General features: G+C 47.6%; 1 protein-coding gene across 1 annotated transcript; it reads left to right on the top strand.

The window, feature by feature from the left end:
• The first annotated feature begins 1,066 nt into the window (after positions 1 to 1,066).
• FOXRED1 (FAD dependent oxidoreductase domain containing 1) lies at positions 1,067 to 18,135 on the top strand. Its single transcript, XM_032946800.2, has 10 exons — positions 1,067 to 3,126; positions 4,104 to 4,214; positions 7,189 to 7,307; positions 7,779 to 7,873; positions 10,410 to 10,511; positions 11,661 to 11,719; positions 12,847 to 13,061; positions 13,856 to 13,985; positions 16,100 to 16,204; positions 17,161 to 18,135. The coding sequence occupies exons 1-10, from the start codon at positions 2,689 to 2,691 to the stop codon at positions 17,413 to 17,415; spliced, it is 1,629 nt and encodes a 542-aa protein (XP_032802691.2). The 5' UTR covers positions 1,067 to 2,688; the 3' UTR covers positions 17,416 to 18,135.
• The last annotated feature ends 1,693 nt before the right edge of the window (positions 18,136 to 19,828 follow it).

The raw sequence follows: 19,828 nt of genomic DNA, 5'->3' as shown, positions 1-19,828 counted from the left end.
AACGGCGTGGGGAGGTGCTCATCCAGCAGTGGATAATCCGGTACATTCAATCATTCGGCGATGTTGCTGCTGCGTTGGCAGTGGTGCGCATATAACAAAGATCCCCCGTGTAGCCTTAACAGACTTTTGGGGCGAGTGCCGTGAGCGAGTAGCACCTATGAGGTGGTGGGTGGCCAGCACCACGCCCGGCCGTCTTTGTCTCCCTATAGCGGTGATGTTTACACAGCACCAGGTAGTCGTTTGAGGCTGAGTCGACATAGGGGAGGCCCAGGACCGGTTCAGATAATCGTCACATCTCAACACATTAGTCAATAACACTGTGGCCTTAAAAGGAACAAAAAACACGTGGCGACGTTTCAGGCAATGGCCCTTGTTCACAGCACATCGTGCTATGAAGAAGGCCCATAACAGCTGACGTTTCGGACAATGGCCCTCATATTTTTTGTTCCTTTTGAGGTCACTGTTATTTACAAATGTGTTTGAGTCCAGCTCTGTGTAATCGGGAGATTGGGTAGTGACCCTAACCCCACCACTGGGTGGGTTGGGGCGGGGGGGTCAATACATTTAACATGGTAATATTAAAACATAGTTTCGTTTTATTTGTATAGTTTTAAAAGCGATCTGTTTATCCTTTCCTATACTTTGCACTGCTATTGTGCTTTTGTATTGTATGTTGTTGTTCTAACGTTCTGACCCCGTTCCTCTACTGGACACCTGTGAATAAAGAGCTTTCTAGTTCATCGGATTCCTCCAGGATAAATATTCTGATTCTGGGTGAGAAGTTCAATAGTTTTCCATTGTAAAAATACCCCCCAAAAATGTGTATCTATTTTTAAGTGATTTGTTTACATTTCCTATACTTTGCACTGCTATTGTGCTTTCTAACGTTCTGACCCCCTGCTCAACTGGACATCTGTGAATAAAGAGCTTCATAGCTCATCAGATTCCTGCTGCAGCCTCAACATTAAGACCCAATGAGGTCATTGGGGCACGGCAATCCGGCCACGCCTCCCGCTCCGTGTGGAATCGTCGCATCGTGAAAGTTAGTCATCGATCCAGGCAGCGATTTCCTCTGAATGACATCACTCGCAAATACCTATCCGGTGGTCAAGATTGCAATTGTTATTTTATTTAAAGCTGGCTTAAACGATGTTAACTACCGTTTGTTTGCGCGGAAGCGTGTTGAAATTGTATGATAAAATGTGTAAGAAAAAAATCGAAGCTGAATCGCGCTGTACAATTGCGATTCGATTAACGATTCCGAGGCCTGACCTGTCCTGTACAGTAACACACATGGCCGTGCACGCGCGTGTTGGTATTGTACTGTAAGTGAAACACACGTGTTGTGTTCTACTGTCAGTGAAACACACGTGTTGTGTTGTACTGTCAGTGAAACACAACACGTGTTGTGTTGTACTGTCAGTGAAACACGTGTTGGTATTGTACTGTCAGTGAAACACGTGTTGTGTTGTACTGTCAGTGAAACACACGTGTTGTATTGTACTGTAAGTGAAACACGCGTGATGTGTTGTACTGTCAGTGAAACACACGTGTTGTACTGTAAGTGAAACACGTGTTGTGTTGTACTGTAAGTGAAACACACGTGTTATTGTACTGTCAGTGAAACACACGTGTTGTACTGTCAGTGAAACACACGTGTTGTGTTGTACTGTCAGTGAAACACGTGTTGTGTTGTACTGTCAGTGAAACACGTGTTGGTATTGTACTGTCAGTGAAACACACGTGTTGTGTTGTACTGTCAGTGAAACACGTGTTGGTATTGTACTGTCAGTGAAACACACGTGTTGTGTTGTACTGTCAGTGAAACACACGTGTTGTGTTGTACTGTCAGTGAAACACACGTGTTGTGTTGTACTGTCAGTGAAACACGTGTTGGTATTGTACTCAGTGAAACACACGTTGTGTTGTACTGTCAGTGAAACACACGTGTTGTGTTGTACTGTCAGTGAAACACGTGTTGGTATTGTACTCAGTGAAACACACGTGTTGTGTTGTACTGTCAGTGAAACACACGTGTTGTGTAGCGCTGTCAGTGAAACACACGTGTTGTGTTGTACTGTCAGTGAAACACACGTGTGTTGTACTGTCAGTGAAACACACGTGTTGTGTTGTACTGTCAGTGAAACACACGTGTTGTGTTGTACTGTCAGTGAAACACACGTGTTGGTATTGTACTCAGTGAAACACACGTGTTGTGTTGTACTGTCAGTGAAACACGTGTTGGTATTGTACTCAGTGAAACACACGTGTTGTGTTGTACTGTCAGTGAAACACACGTGTTGTGTTGTACTGTCAGTGAAACACACGTGTTGTGTTGTACTGTCAGTGAAACACACGTGTTGGTATTGTACTCAGTGAAACACACGTGTTGTGTTGTACTGTCAGTGAAACACGCGTGTTGGTGTAGCGCTGTCAGGAGTAGTGTACAACTAAATTACATCACGGCCGCAACAAGCTCGCGAACAACGGCAGGCGGCACAGCAGCAACCATCACCAACCTCACAAGTTGCAACAACAACAACAACAAAAAATAAATATAACACAACCAGCGCGCTCCAATACGTCAATAGTTTACACGGATACGTTAATGGGTAACGCTTTGTAACGCGCTTCACTGCCATATCCACATCCACGCATCGACAAGAAGGAACTCTCCACGACACCGCCATGAGCTGGGCCATCGCGGTCGCCGCTTCGAGCGCGGTGCGCGCCACCGCCCGACCCGCCACCCCCTTCGGCCGCCTCCTGCAGCCGGGCAGGGTGGCCCCGAAGCCGGCGGGGCGGCTAGGCGAGGCCGTGGTCTCCTCCCCTTCTCCTCCTCCGCTCGCGGGTCCAGTGTGCCGCCTCAGCTCGTGGCGACGGACCCCCGCCGGCGTTGGCGATGCCTGGGACAGCGTCCGCACCAAGGTGGCGGCCCTGCTGCCCGAGGGCGACGTGCCGACCGTGTGCGGCGACGCGAACCTGCCCGAGCTGCCCCCCGAGGAGACGGACGTGGTGGTGGTGGGCGGCGGCGTCATGGGCTGGTCCACGGCCTACTGGCTGGCGCGCAAGGGCACCACGCTGCGCAAGCGCCAGCGCGTCCTGCTCGTGGAGAAAGACCCCCAGGTGGGGAGCGAAGGCCAGCGGGGGCAGGGGGTTGGGGGGGTCACGCAGGGGTCGAGACCCCGGCCTGGACCCGGAGGAGTTGACCCCCCCCCCCCCAGTCGGACCCGGAGGGGTTGACCCCCCACCCGGCTGAACAGGCAGCGCAGCAAAATTCCATTCTCGTACTCGTCCCTCTGTGTTCCGTCGTCTATGCTTCCATGCCTTCACAACCCCGCACTGAATAAGTGTGACACTCAAATACTCCTTGTAAAATAAATTCAATTAATTGTATTTTATACCGACGTGACTTTACCGAAAGAACCAAGGAGTATTGATCCACCGCAGTCACGAAACGTCAAATCTTTGATCAAATATTTAGAAAGGGCACCCCCAGTGGCAGCTGTGCCTATGGACATTGCTGGCGGGGGATGATGATTCCTCCTCCTCTGTTAGTATCCCACTTGAGTGATATGTGGACGTCCAGAATAGACGCCTCATTCGAGATGGTTGCCGATGTAGCCACCAACCGCATCAGAGCATCAACAGACCGATGCACTCAGCTCCTTCATGATCGTCAAATTGGGGACAAGGCACAGTGGGATTGTGGCCGTACAACCATAAACTATGGGCCGTATAGTAAACCCATAGAGACGTGGAGCTAAATAGACCCGTAGATGTGCATAGAGACACAGAGATACATAGAGACCCGTAGAAATACATAGAGACCCATATATTAGTGCATTTGTCTCTGATTAGCACGGATGGCTATGTATGGTGTGAAAGAAGTTCAACATTTAGATCGAGATATGTTGAAGAGTACCATATATAACACCACTGTAGGCCACGCTCCTTCAACAGAGGAATAGCAAAACTACACAAACTCCCGAAGCCCTCTCGCCGTGGCTAGAAGACCTCAACATTGGAATTTATCTCTTGAACATATTGCTGCCATGCAAAATAATGTCCTGAATGCTCTGTCTCCACGCTTTTGCCTCCAGTACAAGCGTGCGTCGTCCGTGCTTGCTGTGGGTGGCATTCGGCAGCAGTTCAGCCTCCCCGAAAACATCCACATGTCCATGTACGGGGCTTTCTTTCTGCGCAACATCAAGGTACACAGCTGTCGGTATAATACATAGGAAGCAGCTTGGTACGTGGGCATAGTATGCGAACCGATATAGACTGTTATTCAGATAAAAAATAATGTATCCATATTCATTAAACTCATTTTACAATTTATCAGGTAAGGTCCACTGGGCGATATAGCTCTTTTTCAGAAGCGACCTGACCACAAATGAGAGGGCAGCTAAGTGACTTATCATGTGCAAATGTATAACAGCCAAATAACCTAAACGCATGTTTCTAAGTGTGGAGGGAAAAACCAGAGGACTCGGAAGAGAAAAATCCACGCAACCACGGGGAGAGAGACATGCAAACTCCAAATATGCAGGCGTCAGGGTTGGGATTGAACCCACGACGTCCTGCATACTACGCGAGGTAGTTCACATCTCGCCACCATGGTGCCCTGTTGATATTGGAGCAATGGTAATATACCGCAGGTGTTGGACGTACTTGAAAGAAATTGACTTGCTGGGAATGCTGATGGTCAGTTCCCTCTCTTCTACAGTGAGGGAAAAAAGTATTTGATCCCCTGCTGATTTTGTACGTTTGCCCACTGACAAAGAAATGAGCAGTCTATAATTTTAATGGTAGGTTTATTTGAACAGTGAGAGATAGAATAACAACAACAAAATCCAGAAAAACGCATGTCAAAAATGTTATAAATTGATTTGCATTTTAATGAGGGAAATAAGTATTTGACCCCCTCTCAATCAGAAAGATTTCTGGCTCCCAGGTGTCTTATATACAGGTAACAAGCTGAGATTAGGAGCACTCCCTTTAAGAGTGTGCTGTCCACAGAAGCAATCAATCAATCAGATTCCAAACTCTCCACCATGGCCAAGACCAAAGAGCTCTCCAAGGATGTCAGGGACAAGATTGTAGACCTACACAAGGCTGACATCAGTTGGTGCGATTATTCGCAAATGGAAGAAACACAAAAGAACTGTCAATCTCCCTCGGCCTGGGGCTACATGCAAGAACTCACCTCGTGGAGTTGCAATGATCATGAGAACGGTGAGGAGTCAGCCCAGAACTACACGGGAGGATCTTGTCAATGATCTCAAGGCAGCTAGGACCATAGTCACCAAGAAAACAATTGGTAACACACTACGCCGTGAAGGACTGAAATCCTGCAGCGCCCGCAAGGTCCCCCTGCTCAAGAAAGCACATATACATGCCCGTCTGAAGTTTGCCAATGAAGATCTGAATGATTCAGAGGACAACTGGGTGAAAGTGTTGTGGTCAGATGAGACCAAAATGGAGCTCTTTGGCATCAACTCAACTCGCCGTGTTTGGAGGAGGAGGAATGCTGCCTATGACCCCAAGAATACCATCCCCACCGTCAAACATGGAGGTGGAAACATTATGCTTTGGGGGTGTTTTTCTGCTAATGGACAGGACAACTTCACTGCATCAAAGGGACGATGGATGGGGCCATGTACCATCAAATCTTGGGTGAGTACCTCCTTCCCTCAGCCAGGGCATTGAAAATGGGTCATGGATGGGTATTCCAGCATGACAATGACCCAAAACACACGGCCAAGGCAACAAAGGAGTGGCTCAAGAAGAAGAACATTAAGGTCCTGGAGTGGCCTAGCCAGTCTCCAGACCTTAATCCCATAGAAAATCTGTGGAGGGAGCTGAAGGTTCGAGTTGCCAAACGTCAGCCTCGAAACCTTAATGACTTGGAGAAGATCTGCAAAGAGGAGTGGGACAAAATCCCTCCTGAGATGTGTACATACCTGGTGGCCAACTGCAAGAAACGTCTGACCTTTGTGATTGCCAACAAGGGTTTTGCCACCAAGTACTAAGTCATTTTTTACAGAGGGGTCAAATACTTATTTCCCTCAGTAAAATGCAAATCAATTTATAACATTTTTGACATGCGTTTTTCTGGATTTGTTTTTTGTTATTCTGTCTCTCACTGTTCAAATAAACCTACCATTAAAATTGTAGACTAATCATTTCTTTGTCAGTGGGCAAACGTACAAAATCAGCAGGGGATCAAATACTTTTTTCCCTCACTGTATGTGTCATACCGTTTGTTTGCCCCTCCTAGGATGGAAGCTGTAATATTTATGGAAAAATTGAGCCAGATACAATTGTATCTTGTGTAAATTTAATGGCAGTGAATCTGGCACAAAACGAAGTCATAAAATACTTCACTGCAGTTCACTGTAGCACTGTATATAACTGACCTTCAATTTGTTCAAATTCACTGCTCTATATTCTTAGCTCTTTCGGTAAAGTCACGTTGAAGGGAAACAATAAAATAATGAAATATATATTAAATAATAAAATATATAATACATATTATTATATATTATTTTATTAACGTTACTTTACCGAAAGAGCTAAGAATATGAATTACTGCAGTCACGAAAGCTTTAAATCACTGCTCTATACTTCTGCTTTCGGTTGCTGGGGTTCAAATAAATTTGAATTCGAAACAATATCTGGAAAATCACGAAGAAATGTCAATTTAGCATAATGTAGAAGACTTACCTTTTGTCTCAAGGGCTGAAGAAATAAATAAAGACACCAAATCCACTTTGTTGATGCACATAATTATTTATTAGATTCACTTTCAATAAAGATACGTCAAACTTAAAGCGAATTTGCAAAATTTGTAGTTTTTTCCCGCTTGACCTGCGTAAGTGTAAAAATCCACCCGCTCATTAATATTAATGAGGGGGGTGGGCCTCATGTGCAGTGATGTCACGTGGGAGGGGTGGGCCTCATGTGGAGTGACATCACGCACGGGACACACACATTCTTGGCTTATTATAGTAGTAATGTTTGTGTCAGACCGTTGACTCGTTCCATAAATAAGGCATATTTTCGAAAACTATCATATGTGATTTTCACATTTTCCCCTGCGAGGTTGCCAAATTTGTGGAACTGTCCCTTCCGTCGCTTTCCGCTGCTGCTGCCATCGAGTCCTGTGTCTGTCAACTGCTGCAGGACCACCTGACCATTCCGGGTGAGGACCCCCCCGAGGTGTTCTTCAACCCATCCGGATACCTCATGCTGGCCAGCGAAAAGGAGGCAGCGGCCATGGAGGAGAAACACCGCAATCTGCTGTGAGAGAAACTGTGGCCTGCAGAGACAGGCAGTGGCCACGTAGCCCGGCACAGGGCCTCTCCCGTGCGTGGCTGTGGCTGCTGCAGGGGACTTGTGTGTGTGCTGCATTGCCCCCTCGAGTGAACAGTTGTTTCTGCGCTGCCGTTGATATGCCTGTATAGTGGTCCGTAGAACGTTACTTCAAGATGGTTTAGATTAGGTTTTTAAAAAGACAGGACGAGCTAAATTGTCTCCCTGCCCAAATGGGCATTGAAATAGTAGAAGAGTTTACATTCCAGTGGCAGATGCCAGTTTGTTGATTTGATGATTCACTGTTGATTTCCCACGTAATAATTTATTATGTGAACCCCAGAGAGACGATAGGCTGAGTAGACTTCTGTCAAATATTTGTTATTATTAGTTTATTGCGGCACCGAGGAATCTACGGGGCTGGTATCCGTGGCCTCACCATGCTGTGTTGGTGCTCACAGGAGAGAGAAATGCAAGGTGGATCTCCTCTCACCTACCCAGCTTAAGACCAAGTTCCCCTGGATCAACACAGAGGGAATCGCCTTGGCTACATATGGTAATGCACTGCCTGCTTCGTTTGTAACAAGTTCATCAGTTCAATGATTAACATTGATCCTGGAACATGTGGTATGGTCACCAATAATCTACAATTCATGCAAATTCCATGTCAAATATTTGACATTTTGACCTTTAGACTCATGGAATGGCTCAAACACAAACAAGAAACGATACAAATGATTACGTAAATATGCAACTTTTTTCAGTTTCAGTTTTCAGTTTATTTATTTTGGTATAGCCCTGTGAGCCATTCGGCTCTTGAATCGGGTGCAACCGCAACAAACAAAAAAACAAAAACACGAACAAGAAAAACATCTTAAAGTGACTATGTGACTGTGCAAACAGAAAGTCCATGAAAAAAACCAGCAAAATATTCCTGAAAAAAGCACCGTACACCAACGCTGTGTGCAAAAAATCCCAGTGGGATGCAAGTCAAACAACAACAACAATAACCACAAGAAAACTTAGATTAAGGCCATCAGTCTAACTCCGTACTACAACAATACAAACATGTCCAAACCAAAAAACTTTTCGAAATCACCAAAAAATAAAGCCATAATTGCAACGTAACAGTGATCACAGGGACTGTGACCGAATTTTTACAATTAACTACATAAATAACATGTAACACCAAATCCTAGAGCCACAGCTGGCTGCATGAGTTACTCCACAACAACAGAAGCATCAGTCGGAGTATCACATTTTTCAATGCACCTTTAAGATCAGCACGCTAAATCAAAATACAGATAATACTTTGCAGCGTCATCCGGAGCGAAACATTTTATTTTATTTTACGCCAATGAATAGCAGTGGCAGCTAGGGGTGTACAACTCCTCCAGAGCAGTTTTGAGAGACGATCTCATTGGTAGCGATTCAAGTTGCAGTTTATTGGCAATAGTATTCCAGACCCTGGGGGCATCAATAGCAAAGGCCCTTCCTCCAGTTTTGTACGGCAATAGGGAATATGAAGCTGGTAAATGAGCGAAGACCTGAGGTCAAATTTGTTCTTTGAAACAGAGAGGCGATCCAGCAGGTAGTCTGCGGATTTTTTTGTAAGTACATCGTGAATAAATAAGATCTGGTGTACAAGCCGTCGAGCATTCAGATATGTTAAGTTTGACCCAATGTAGAGATCACAGTGGTGAGTCCTGTATGGGCAGTTCAATATAAATCTTAAGGCCGAGTGATAGATGGAATCAAGCTTCTTCAGTACAGTACTTGGGACTGATTTATACACGTTGTCACAGTAGTCAAGTAGAGGCAGTATGGTAGCTTTTATTAATTCCAAACGGAACATTGGGGGAAGCAGTGCTTGTGTCAATACAGAAAACCAATTTTTATTTTTGTCTTTTTACCAATATAATCAATGTGATCTTCAAAAGTTCAGTTTTGAAAGCAGGACGACCCCAACATACTTATAGAGCTTGACTTGCTCTATTTGATAATTATTTAAGGAATGTAATTGGGGAAAATAACTTCCTGCTTTAGTCCTGGTGAGAAGCATAGCACCTTGGTTTTGGAGGTATTCAGGACTAGTTTAAGAGCAACTAGCTGATGTTGTAGTTGAAATCACCCTGTAGCTTAGCAATCACGTCATCCGGAGAGCGGCCAACAGTAATCAGTATCGTGTCATCTGCAAAAAGATTTACCCTGGAATGATCCAGGTCAGTGCCCAAGTCATTTACATAAAGAGAGAACAAAACGGGGCCGAGAATGGAACCCTGTGGAACCCCTTTTGTTATCTTAACACTGTTTGACCTCCAACCATCTGTGAATACAGTTTGGGTGCGAGAAAAGAGGTAATTTTGTAGCCATTTTACTGCGTTTTCGGAAAAACCGAGGCAACTTAGTTTACTAAGCAGGGTGTTGTGGTCTACTGTATCAAAAGCTTTGGACAGGTCTAGAAAAAGACAGGCACCGGTGACCCTCAAACATAACAATCAAATGGCGTGCAAGGGCTGGATCGTTACGCGTGCCAATCGGCAGTCCAACAGTCCCCCCCTCTCCGCAGCCAACGCAACTTGGTAACTTAGCAGTCAGCCAACTCACTGCTGGGCGAGTTTGCTAAACAGTAATATGTTACAGAATTAATTTTAATCGACAAATGTATCCAGGAAAACCTCACAGAGTCTCAAGACCCTTTTTTAGGAGGGTTCTCTTCTACTGATTACATTTTTTAATGACAGTTTGCATATATGCATGCCGGTGTCAGGGTCCAAATTTGCCAAATGTAATTAATTACAAATTGCTTGGGAAACGCTACAGAGCTACAACAGTGCCTGCTCCTGGCAGACTAATTCCCTCGTTCAGGCCGGCGGTGCGTTCACCGTGTGCCGCACGGCGTCACCTGCCACCAGGAGCTCTCTTGGCTAGATGACTGAAGAGCATCGGCGTGGTTGCGATTATACATTGATGCAAGGCGCCTCGAGTTGTCGAGGCATTGAACGAACGTGCCCTGTGAATGCAATCGTCACCCCCAACGGGAACTCGCTGACGGTGATGTGGCTGTCACGACGGTGCGGTATCTCGGCCAGGGCTGGAGAACGAGGGCTGGTTCGACCCCTGGGCTCTGCTGCAGGCGCTGCGCAGGAAAGCGCTCTCCATGGGCGTCTACTACTACAGCGGCGAGGTCACCGGTACGTCCCCACATTGCCGAGTAACTCTTCACTGGATTACACGAAGCCCTAATAATAATAGTCGTGCAATTTGCAATGCGCGCAATATTTCATGGACGCAAATGACCGTGACTCTTGAGACGCGCAGTCAAGCTCATTGTCACTCGAAAACCAGGCAAGAGCCAGTGGGGTCTTTTAAGTATCTAAGATGTTGGCACTCGAAATATATTTATACAGAAGGATATTGCATATAAGCTCGACCCAAAGTGACCAATGTAGAAGTAATAAAAAGGTTGCACATAGAAGAAGACTTGATGATGCACGCAGTGATGAGAAGGAAACTGGCACTATTTGGACAGATATGTAGGATGGACAACAACAGGAAAATTAAAAGTGTGTTGTTCGGAATAATGGAAGGAACCGGAAAAAAAGGAAGACCTAACAGAGAATGGCTTGATGACGACATAACAGATTGGTGCCAGAAAGATGTGGCCACTACCTGAGAATATTGGTACAAGAAGTGGAAATAAATGATAAAATGTGCAGTGGACACCTACGGGCTATCTGCCCATGGATCTTGACGATGATGATAAATGTCAGTGTAGATTGAACGCTGCTGGGAATGTGCGGCGGATGCTGGCCGTGTCGCAGACGGCGAGGACTGCCACAGCGAAACGACGCCCGGCAGTGCAGGTCCTGGTTCTTGGTGTGGCGAGAAGGAAGGGCGCTAGTCACGCTCCTGCAGAGTTCCACCTTGAGCTGTATCGCAGGGTGACAGGAGCGAGCAAACAACACGGTGGATGACCGAGAGTCGAGGCGCGGTGGTGGCACAGGCAGCAGGTGATCTTGTAGCCGACTCTGCTGGGGCTAACAGGAAACCAGTGGAGGAGGGACTGGATGCAGGACATCTTGTAGATGACCCTGCTGGCGATGGTCATTGGTGATCTCCGACAACAGTAGGAGATCACCAATGAGCAGAATATTTCACAAGGTGCCCGCGCATGCCTGTTGTGGTGATATTTCTCCTCGGCTCACACGTCCCGGTTGGCTTGCCTTAGTTTGGCGGTTAGAGCCTTCGTCAGTCTCACATGAAACCCGAAGAATGGTGAATGCAGTGAGTCTCATTATGCGTAATGTTAGGAATTGTTTATCCCTATCCCCATGTCATAGGGTTTAAGTTCTCCAATTGGATGGGAAGCAGCAGCAATCCGATCATTCACAAGGTCTATGTAAGTCTATTGCCTATCCATTCACCAGCCTATCCATTTACCAGCCTACCTACCCACCCACCTGCCTTCTATTTACCTACCTATCCATTTACCTACACACCCACTGATAAGTCAGCGTACCCACCTACCAACCTACTCATCTGCCTACCCATCTACTTACCTACCCGCGCTAGCACCCACCTATCTGCCCACCTATATGCCTAGCTATATACCTACCCACACACTACCTACATCCACTACCTACCTACCCACCCATCAATAATACCACCTACCTGCCTACCCCTCTACGTACTTACAAACATATTCACCTGCCTGCCCACTAACCTATCCAACTACACATCTACTTATCTGCCTGCTCACCTTCATGAGTGCATACTTACCCAGGTACCTTCAGATGCAATTCCCTACCTAGTTACCAGTACTAAACTAAGCACCTCTAAACACACATTTGCATTATATCCATACAATCTACAATTTTACAAAACCAATGCATTGGTACATACCTAATACCCACCTACCTAATTGTGTATCTAGCTTCCTGCCTATCTGACAGTAAACTACCTACCCAGTCACCCATCTACCTATTTTTACATCAATCTACCTTGCCATCCACCTATTTAGCTATTTACCCACCAACACATATACTTCCCTAACTGCATACACACCTACCGCTCTACCTGGCTATCTACCAGTATCTATTCACCTGTGTTTGTATGTGTGCATGTGGGGAGCGGTGGTGTAGCGGTTAGCGCGCTGCACTACGAACCTGGCGACCCGGGTTCGATTCCCGCTCGTGGCAAACACCAGTGACGATGATCTGAACTGGTCCTGGGCCTCTCCTAGGTCGACTCAGCCTCAAATGAGTACCTGGTGCGGTGTGTAAACATCGCTGCTAGGGATACAAAGGCGGCCGGGCGTGGTGTTGGCCACCCACCCCCTTGTGTGCCTTGCCGGCCTTTATAGGTGCTCGCTAACAGCACTTGCCCCAACAGTATGTTGAGGCTATACGGGTGATCTTTGTCTTTGTATATACAAGTGTTTTTGTTATGCGAGTGTGTGTAAGTGCGTCTGTGTGCATGTGTATACGTGTGTGTTGTGTGTGTGTGCGTACGTGCACGTGGGTGCAGGTGATGGCGCCCCACAGCCGCGTGTACCAGCCCGTGGACTGCTCGATGGTGGTGAACGCGACGGGCGCTTGGATGGGCCAGGTGGCGCGCATGGCCGCCCTGGGCTCGGGCGCGCAGGGCCTGGGCGCGTACGGCCGTGTGACCCACACCCTGCCGGACACGCGGCCCGAGTTCGGCCCCCTGCTCCCGCAGCTGCCCATTGGGCCTAGAAAAAGGTGACAGTGGTGAGGGGGCGGCGGCGGCACGGGGTTTTGATCGTGGCTACAATGTGGCGTGAGTGGCTGTGTATGTGAGGTTATCTACACGTAGTTTTGAGCACATTGGAAGCCGTGGTACTTAATGAGCACATCTCCATAGTCAAGAAATGTGAACATATCAATTCTCTCCGAATTGCAGTGTTGCTTGGTTGACATACTCTGCCCGATCACTGGCGGCAGTAGGAGCACTAGAGGCACGTAGCAGTCCTGGGGTGCGGCTCATGAATCTGCGGAGGCCATTTGAGGCTTCACACTTTAGTGTTTCCTCAAGAGTAAAAAAACGAACTTTAGAGATAAAATAGTTTGAAATATACGGGTTCTCTTTGCCCTTGTGAAGGTACGCAACTTTCTGTGTGTGTGTATAAATGCCCAAATCACAAATAAAAAACTATAATGGCATTGGCAGCGGTACACACGCACGAAAAATTCAACGGCATTTGTTATTTTAGGCAAAATGGTGAGTTAGCGACACGACTTCCAGAAGCCACCGGTTCAGTCACCTGCCGCTGCAGAAAATAAACTTGACAGGTTTATTAAATTCCCACCCCAGCTTCTTGATGCACAAGTGTGGATACACATGATGTTTGGCCAGCATGGAAAATTAGGCCAAAATAATCTTCTGGAGGGGGCAAACTTCTGCAAGCGTTGGTGTGATGAAGTATTTGCAGTGCGCTGCTTTTATCTTGGCCTGACGGTGATGTAACTGTGGCGTGGTGATGCCGTGGTGGTGGTGCCGCCCGCCGCCGGCCCAGGTACGTGTACGTGTTCCACTGCCCCGATGGGCCGGGCTTGGACTGTCCCCTCGTTGTGGACCCAAGCGGGGCCTACTTCAGGAGGGAGGGCATCACAGGCAACTACATCGGGGGCATGTCTCCTCCACCGGTACGCGCACATGTTTTAACTAACGCCTGTGCATTCGTCCTCATCGAGCTCATGGCCATAATAATGCAATGGAAGATGAATGAAACGAAATAAATGTTTGGTTCGGTGCAGACGCAATACTGTTACGAATGTGAGGAGAAATCGGTCATCTCAATCGCTTCGTTCCGTTCTCCGACCATCTGACATTTCTCCGCGTCACTCTCGATCTCACTCTCTTCTTTGACATCCATATCAACCTCATTCTCGCAACTACCATCTCAGGGTCCTCCGCTATCTACGTCCGCTCATCACCTCCAACATCGCGAATACACTCGCCTGCAGCATCGTTGGGTCGCGGCTTGACTACTGTAACTCCGTCCTCGTCTGGTCCACTATAAGCAACAAAAATAAGCTCCAACGCCTCCAAAATCACATTGCCCGAGTTGTCCACGGCCCCTGCAACCCTCGCCCTGATTCCCTGTCCATCCTTCGTGCCCTTCATTGGCTTCCCATTTCAACCAGAATTATCCGGGGACCCGCCATACCTAAGTTCTCTGCTGACGCCTTACACTTGAATTGTAAAAATCGTTGCGGTGCGACGCAGAACCTCCTTGAAACTCCCAGGACAAGGACTGTAATTGCTTGTTGTCGTTTCTCCGTTGTAGCCCCCGTCATCTGGAACGCCATCCCTATTCTCATCCGTAAAATAATGATCTTAGTTCAAACAGCATCTAAAAATGTATCTCTTCAGCTCAACATTTAATGGAGTCTCCCTGGAACCGCGCGATGCAATCTGACACTAAGCTCGGCTCCGCGCCTCAGAATTGCATCTTCGATCCGCAACAGTGCGTGCGTTATAAATTGTATTATTTTTAGAGTTGGCTATTTGGAACGTCGCATCGGCGTTTTAAATTGCCTCTCAAATGACGAGGGTTTCCTGTCTGTTCAGCTGCTGTCGGAATGTGGGGAGGTTTTAGGCCTGAAAAACGATCCACCAGTTCAAATTTCTTCTCGTCAGATCTTTGAAGCTAATCATGGTTGAGCTTGGATGGTGCTTGAATGGGTGACCATTGCACCTAAAATTAGCACGGTTGGCTACGTACGGTGCAAAAGAAGTTCAACATACATAAAACACGAGCTGAAGGCTGGTGTGGTTCCTGCGTTGTCAACAAAAGGCAGTGTAGCAATATCCATTTGCTATATTCGACTTCGGTGCTTCTACGTGTATGCTCCCCGCTTTTACCAACCCGTACAACTCCCACGATGTTGCGCGACGTGGGTAGGCCCTCATCCAGCAGTGGATTAACAAAAAGGCCTGCACGTGTTGATGTACGATTTCCGTCCTATTGGTGAAGGAAACGATAGAGATCAGAAAGTTAACTGTGATAAAGTTCACCATGATGGACCAAGTACTTTTGACACTAAAATGTTACGGTGAAAACTAAACTTATCATTTGTTGACGCTGCTTCCACTGTATTGACAGTTGTGCACAAGTGCAATTTACAAATAGGTCAACATATTTGTCAATAACACTGGCCTGAAAAAGAAATATATACGAGGTGACGTTGTGAGAAATGGCCCTGCTTTATTTATGCCCAATGAAAAAGAACCATTGCTCGAAACAGCACCTATTACATTTATTAAGGCAGTGCTATTGATGAGCGTGTTTATTTTTTTGTGTGATGGACAAAGTAATGTTTTGGCAGTGGTGGCTATGTACGTGACCTTGTAATCCAGCACTGTGGAAACTCCCTTCCCATGGGCGTCAAGGAGGAGCCATACCCTGGCTCGCCAGCAGAATGCAATACAACAAGTGGACTAATCTCAATCTGTTTCCATCTGGACCACGATAGAGTGTTGCCTCCCCCCCCCCACCTCTTGCACGCTTGGGTTTCCTACGGGTGCTTCACTTTCCTCCCACGTCAAAACACTCATCAATAATTGGCTTTAAAGATCTTCAAATAAAAACCCAACACAGGGCCCTCTTAAAAAAAAGTGCTTGAACTTAGTGTGGCTCTCCAGGGTATATAAATAAACACATTTTAGATCATAAGGTTGGCGATGCGGAATAGAGCGTAGAGAGCTTGCGCCGGGTGAATCCGTAATTGGGGCCGGGCTGCGTGGGGTTGTCTAGGACGAGGAGCCGAGCGTGGACAACCTGGACGTGGACTACGACTACTTCCAGGAGAAGGTGTGGCCCCTCCTGGCACACCGTGTGCCGGCATTCCAGTCACTCAAGGTGAGGCTAGCACGTGCGGCAGAGGCAAATATCCCCCCCAGTTTAACCTTTAACAGACTGCTTTTAGTGAGCATCTTATATATGTCATTCTTTGTCTGTCTCTCTGTCTGTGTGTTCACGCGCTTGCAAGGGATTTGGTTCTCAAACGGTGGGGCTTATGTAAAACATGTTTTGCCAGGTACCATGCCGTAAGCCTGGCGGTTGGCAAGCGCGATTTATTTTTTAAAAGCAGGTACCACCAGACTATGCACTGCTGTAATGATAGCAGGTACCACCACAGTCAGTACGCACTGCAGTTCTCATAGCAGGTACCACCACAGTATGCACTGCTGTAGTGAAAGCAGGTACCAAAGTCGGTATGCACTGCTGTAGTGAAAGCAGGTACCACCACAGTATGCACTGCTGTAATCATAGCAGGTACCACCACAATATGCACTGCTGTAATCATAGCAGGTACCACCACATTTAGTATGCACTGCTGTGGATGGGTAACACCATGCCTGGCCCGCCTTTGTCTCTCCGGTGCTGATTTGTTGCCACACAAGGTACCCATTTAAGGTCGAGTTGATCTAAGGGAGGCCTAGGACAGGTTCAAATATCCACCGCCGATGTTAGCTGTGAGCAGGAATTACATTAATGTCGCCGGGTTTGTAGCACAATGTGCTAACCACTGCACTACTTTCAGAATTGTTGTGTATGTTTTAAAATCGTACCAGTGTCACGGCCCGCATGCTCATGCTGCATTTCCCATGATCTCTGAAATTCAAGCTGGCCTGGCTCATGAACCATGCAGGTTGGCGTGGTCCAGATCACTAAGGCGGCTTCACCGCAAACCACAAGCGGCAAACGTGTTACCGCCGCGTCGTTTCACGACCACCCCTTGTGGCTCGCGTCCCATTGCGCCTACGCATCCCTTCCCTCGCATCTCCCCCCCCCCCCCCCCCTCCCACCACCAGGTGCGCAGCGCGTGGGCCGGATATTACGAGCACAACGAGTTTGACTCAAACGGGGTGATCGGCTTCCTGCCCGAGGTGCCCAACCTGTTGCACGTGGGCGGCTTCAGCGGGCACGGGCTGCAGCACGCGGCTGCCGCGGGGCGCGCCGCCGCCGAGATCCTCGCCGACGGGGAGCTCACCACGCTCGACCTGCGCCGTCTCGCGCCCATGCGCATCCTAGACGGCGAGCCGCTGCTCGAGGACTATATCGTGTGACGCCCGCTAGAGGGGGGGGGGGGAGGGTGGGCACCAGCGGTGTGAGGCTTGAGTGGGGTCTTTCGGAGGGCTTGGATAGGAATAGGATACATTTGGCGGGCCGCCACACGTGAACTCGCACCTTAACCACTTGTATAACGGAAAGATGGATGGCGGGGGGGGCGGCGGCCTTTCTCTTATGGCCGAATAGGGCTTCCAGGGACACGCGATGACAAGTTCCTTGCCCACTCATAAAATGCCATTTGATCATTGCTTGAGCGCTGACGTGGCCCTGGGTTAATAAGAATAGATTTGGAATGTTATCAAACGTGCATTCACCCATGGTAGATCTTGCCTTTACGTTGTTTTTATGCCCCCGAACTGTACTTAAATTGCATTTGATTTGTGTTGTTCAAATCCAGATTTACTGTGTTGATGTCAATTCATTTCATATACGACAATGGGAGATTGATTCTAGCCTTGCCTTGTTCTCATGGCCCGTGTCATTTATTTAGCCTCGTTACCCTCTGAGAGCTTTGATTACAACGATGTGTTTCTTGTGCAAACTCATTGGTGCTTGTCTTCCCTGGCCTTGGACATTTGCCCTGTAATTTGTGTGATCCTGACAGGTCTGCTGCTATAGACACACCGGGACAAGATTTTCCCCCAAAATTATTATTGATGCAATTGATTTTACATTGTGAGAGAGAGTGTTGAAGGATAAATAAATGGGAAATACAAGGTGTGTGACTGGGCTCCCCCTCGATGTGACTTGTTGCCTGCTGTTTGAGATCGAGGGTCCTTCGGATACAATTTTGACCGATGCCTCTTGGTGGTTCTCTACATATTCCGTGCCGGAGGCGTGAGCCGAGATCGACCCTCGCACTCTGTGAGCCATACCTCCCAAGCACAGGGCTACAGGTGCCCACGGCGCCCAACTAAAACTACACTTGGCACTGTAAGAGCACGTAGCGTGTACTCACTGGCAGCGGAGTCGCCCAGTGAGTATATTTGGCCGCCGACAGCCAGAGTTGTCCGGATGGCTGTCCACATAGTTCGGCTCCTCCAGCTGTTGCACCCAGGTTTGGCAATGGTGGCAATGGTGCACTTCCGGTCCAGGCCAGGCTTGACCCTACAGCCCCGTGCGTCGAGGGTCAGTCCGAGGGTGGCATGGGCGGGCGTGTTGTTTGGCCGTCCCCAGTGACGGAGCGAGTTTCAAGTAGCCCCTCTAGACATACGGGGTGTGAGTGATGTAGGAAAGAAAACATTCTTCAGGGGGCTCGGGTTAACCACGCGAATTCTACAACTTCAAAGAAAGAGGTAACTGGGTGAAAATTTAGCGTGAGGCACGGGAGAGGCAACGTGGGGGAGAAGGGATAAAACCACCACCATGCAGGTGGTGTCTGTAAACGAGGGCTCCTCCGACGGCCGAGTTCTTTTGCAAGCTGAGATGTCATCTCATCCCATAACATCAAGTTCCATCAATATGCTAATGATACACGATTGTACACTGCAGTGAAGTCAAAGTGAGATAAGGAGAGCTTCAGTAACCTTGAAGATTGCACGCGAGCAGTGCTCGTTTGGTTTGCATGGAACTAAATGGAACTAAATGCTGCTTAATCCAGGAAAATTGGAGGTTACTGCTGGTTGGCACTCAGGCTCAAGCGAAATAAATTGTTGGAGAATCAGATGTGGCGGTCGCAGACATCAGGATCCAGTTTTCTACTCATCTAAAGACCCTCGACACCATACTCAACTAGGATATGTCGTTTGATCACCACGTGAAAGAGAAAATGCGGGTCAAGGTCGGTTGCCACACTATCCAAATGTTAAACTCAATAACCAAAATGCTTACATCCAGGGTTCATACAATGCAGTGCGCTACGGTACCCGTGCCATACACGCACACCTGCCCACTCATGTAATCTACTCACTCGCCCTCACTGTTTAAGCTACAACACCATACTACAATGGTAGTTTTTTAAAATATTTTTTTCAGTGATCACACTGAAACGCGGTATTTAAACAAACATCCTACCGGTTGTGCGAACCCACAGCCTCACTACAGCCAAGCTATTACAGCTAACAGTCTGTTTTAAGCAAGTACACGAGTAGTGAGAATACACCGAATGTGTGGCAATGATCATACGCTACACACCAGGTTATATCTGCACTGACTTTTTTTTATCGAGTATGGTGCCAAGGCTCTTTGGATGAAGTAGAAAAGTGGATCCTGGAATCTGCAACCGCCATACCTGACCCACTTAATTGCCCCTTGTGATGTATGTCGACTCATGAAAGTTAGCCCTTAGATGTGGTGTGTGTCTGTAGCACATGTGTTTAAGTGTGAAACGGCCTTCCTCCCTCACTGGTTGTCATGCCTGTGTTTGTCCCCTCTCCTATTGAGCCTGGCTTGCCGAGTTTGATTCCGATT

Source organism: Petromyzon marinus, chromosome 5, assembly GCF_048934315.1.
Source record: "Petromyzon marinus isolate PM22_M1 ecotype Great Lakes invasive population chromosome 5, UKy_Petmar_22M1.pri1.0, whole genome shotgun sequence".
NCBI classification, from domain to species: domain Eukaryota; kingdom Metazoa; phylum Chordata; class Hyperoartia; order Petromyzontiformes; family Petromyzontidae; genus Petromyzon; species Petromyzon marinus.
This window is presented reverse-complemented; position numbering and strand designations above follow the sequence as displayed.

Coding starts and splice junctions, on each gene's coding strand:
- FOXRED1 (XM_032946800.2), top strand. CDS start 2,689: ATGAGCTGGGCCATCGCGGTCGCCGCTTCGAGCGCGGTGCGCGCCACC. Junction 4,215..7,188: donor TCTTTCTGCGCAACATCAAG/GTACACAGCTGT, acceptor CAACTGCTGCAG/GACCACCTGACCATTCCGGG. Junction 16,205..17,160: donor CGGCATTCCAGTCACTCAAG/GTGAGGCTAGCA, acceptor TCCCACCACCAG/GTGCGCAGCGCGTGGGCCGG.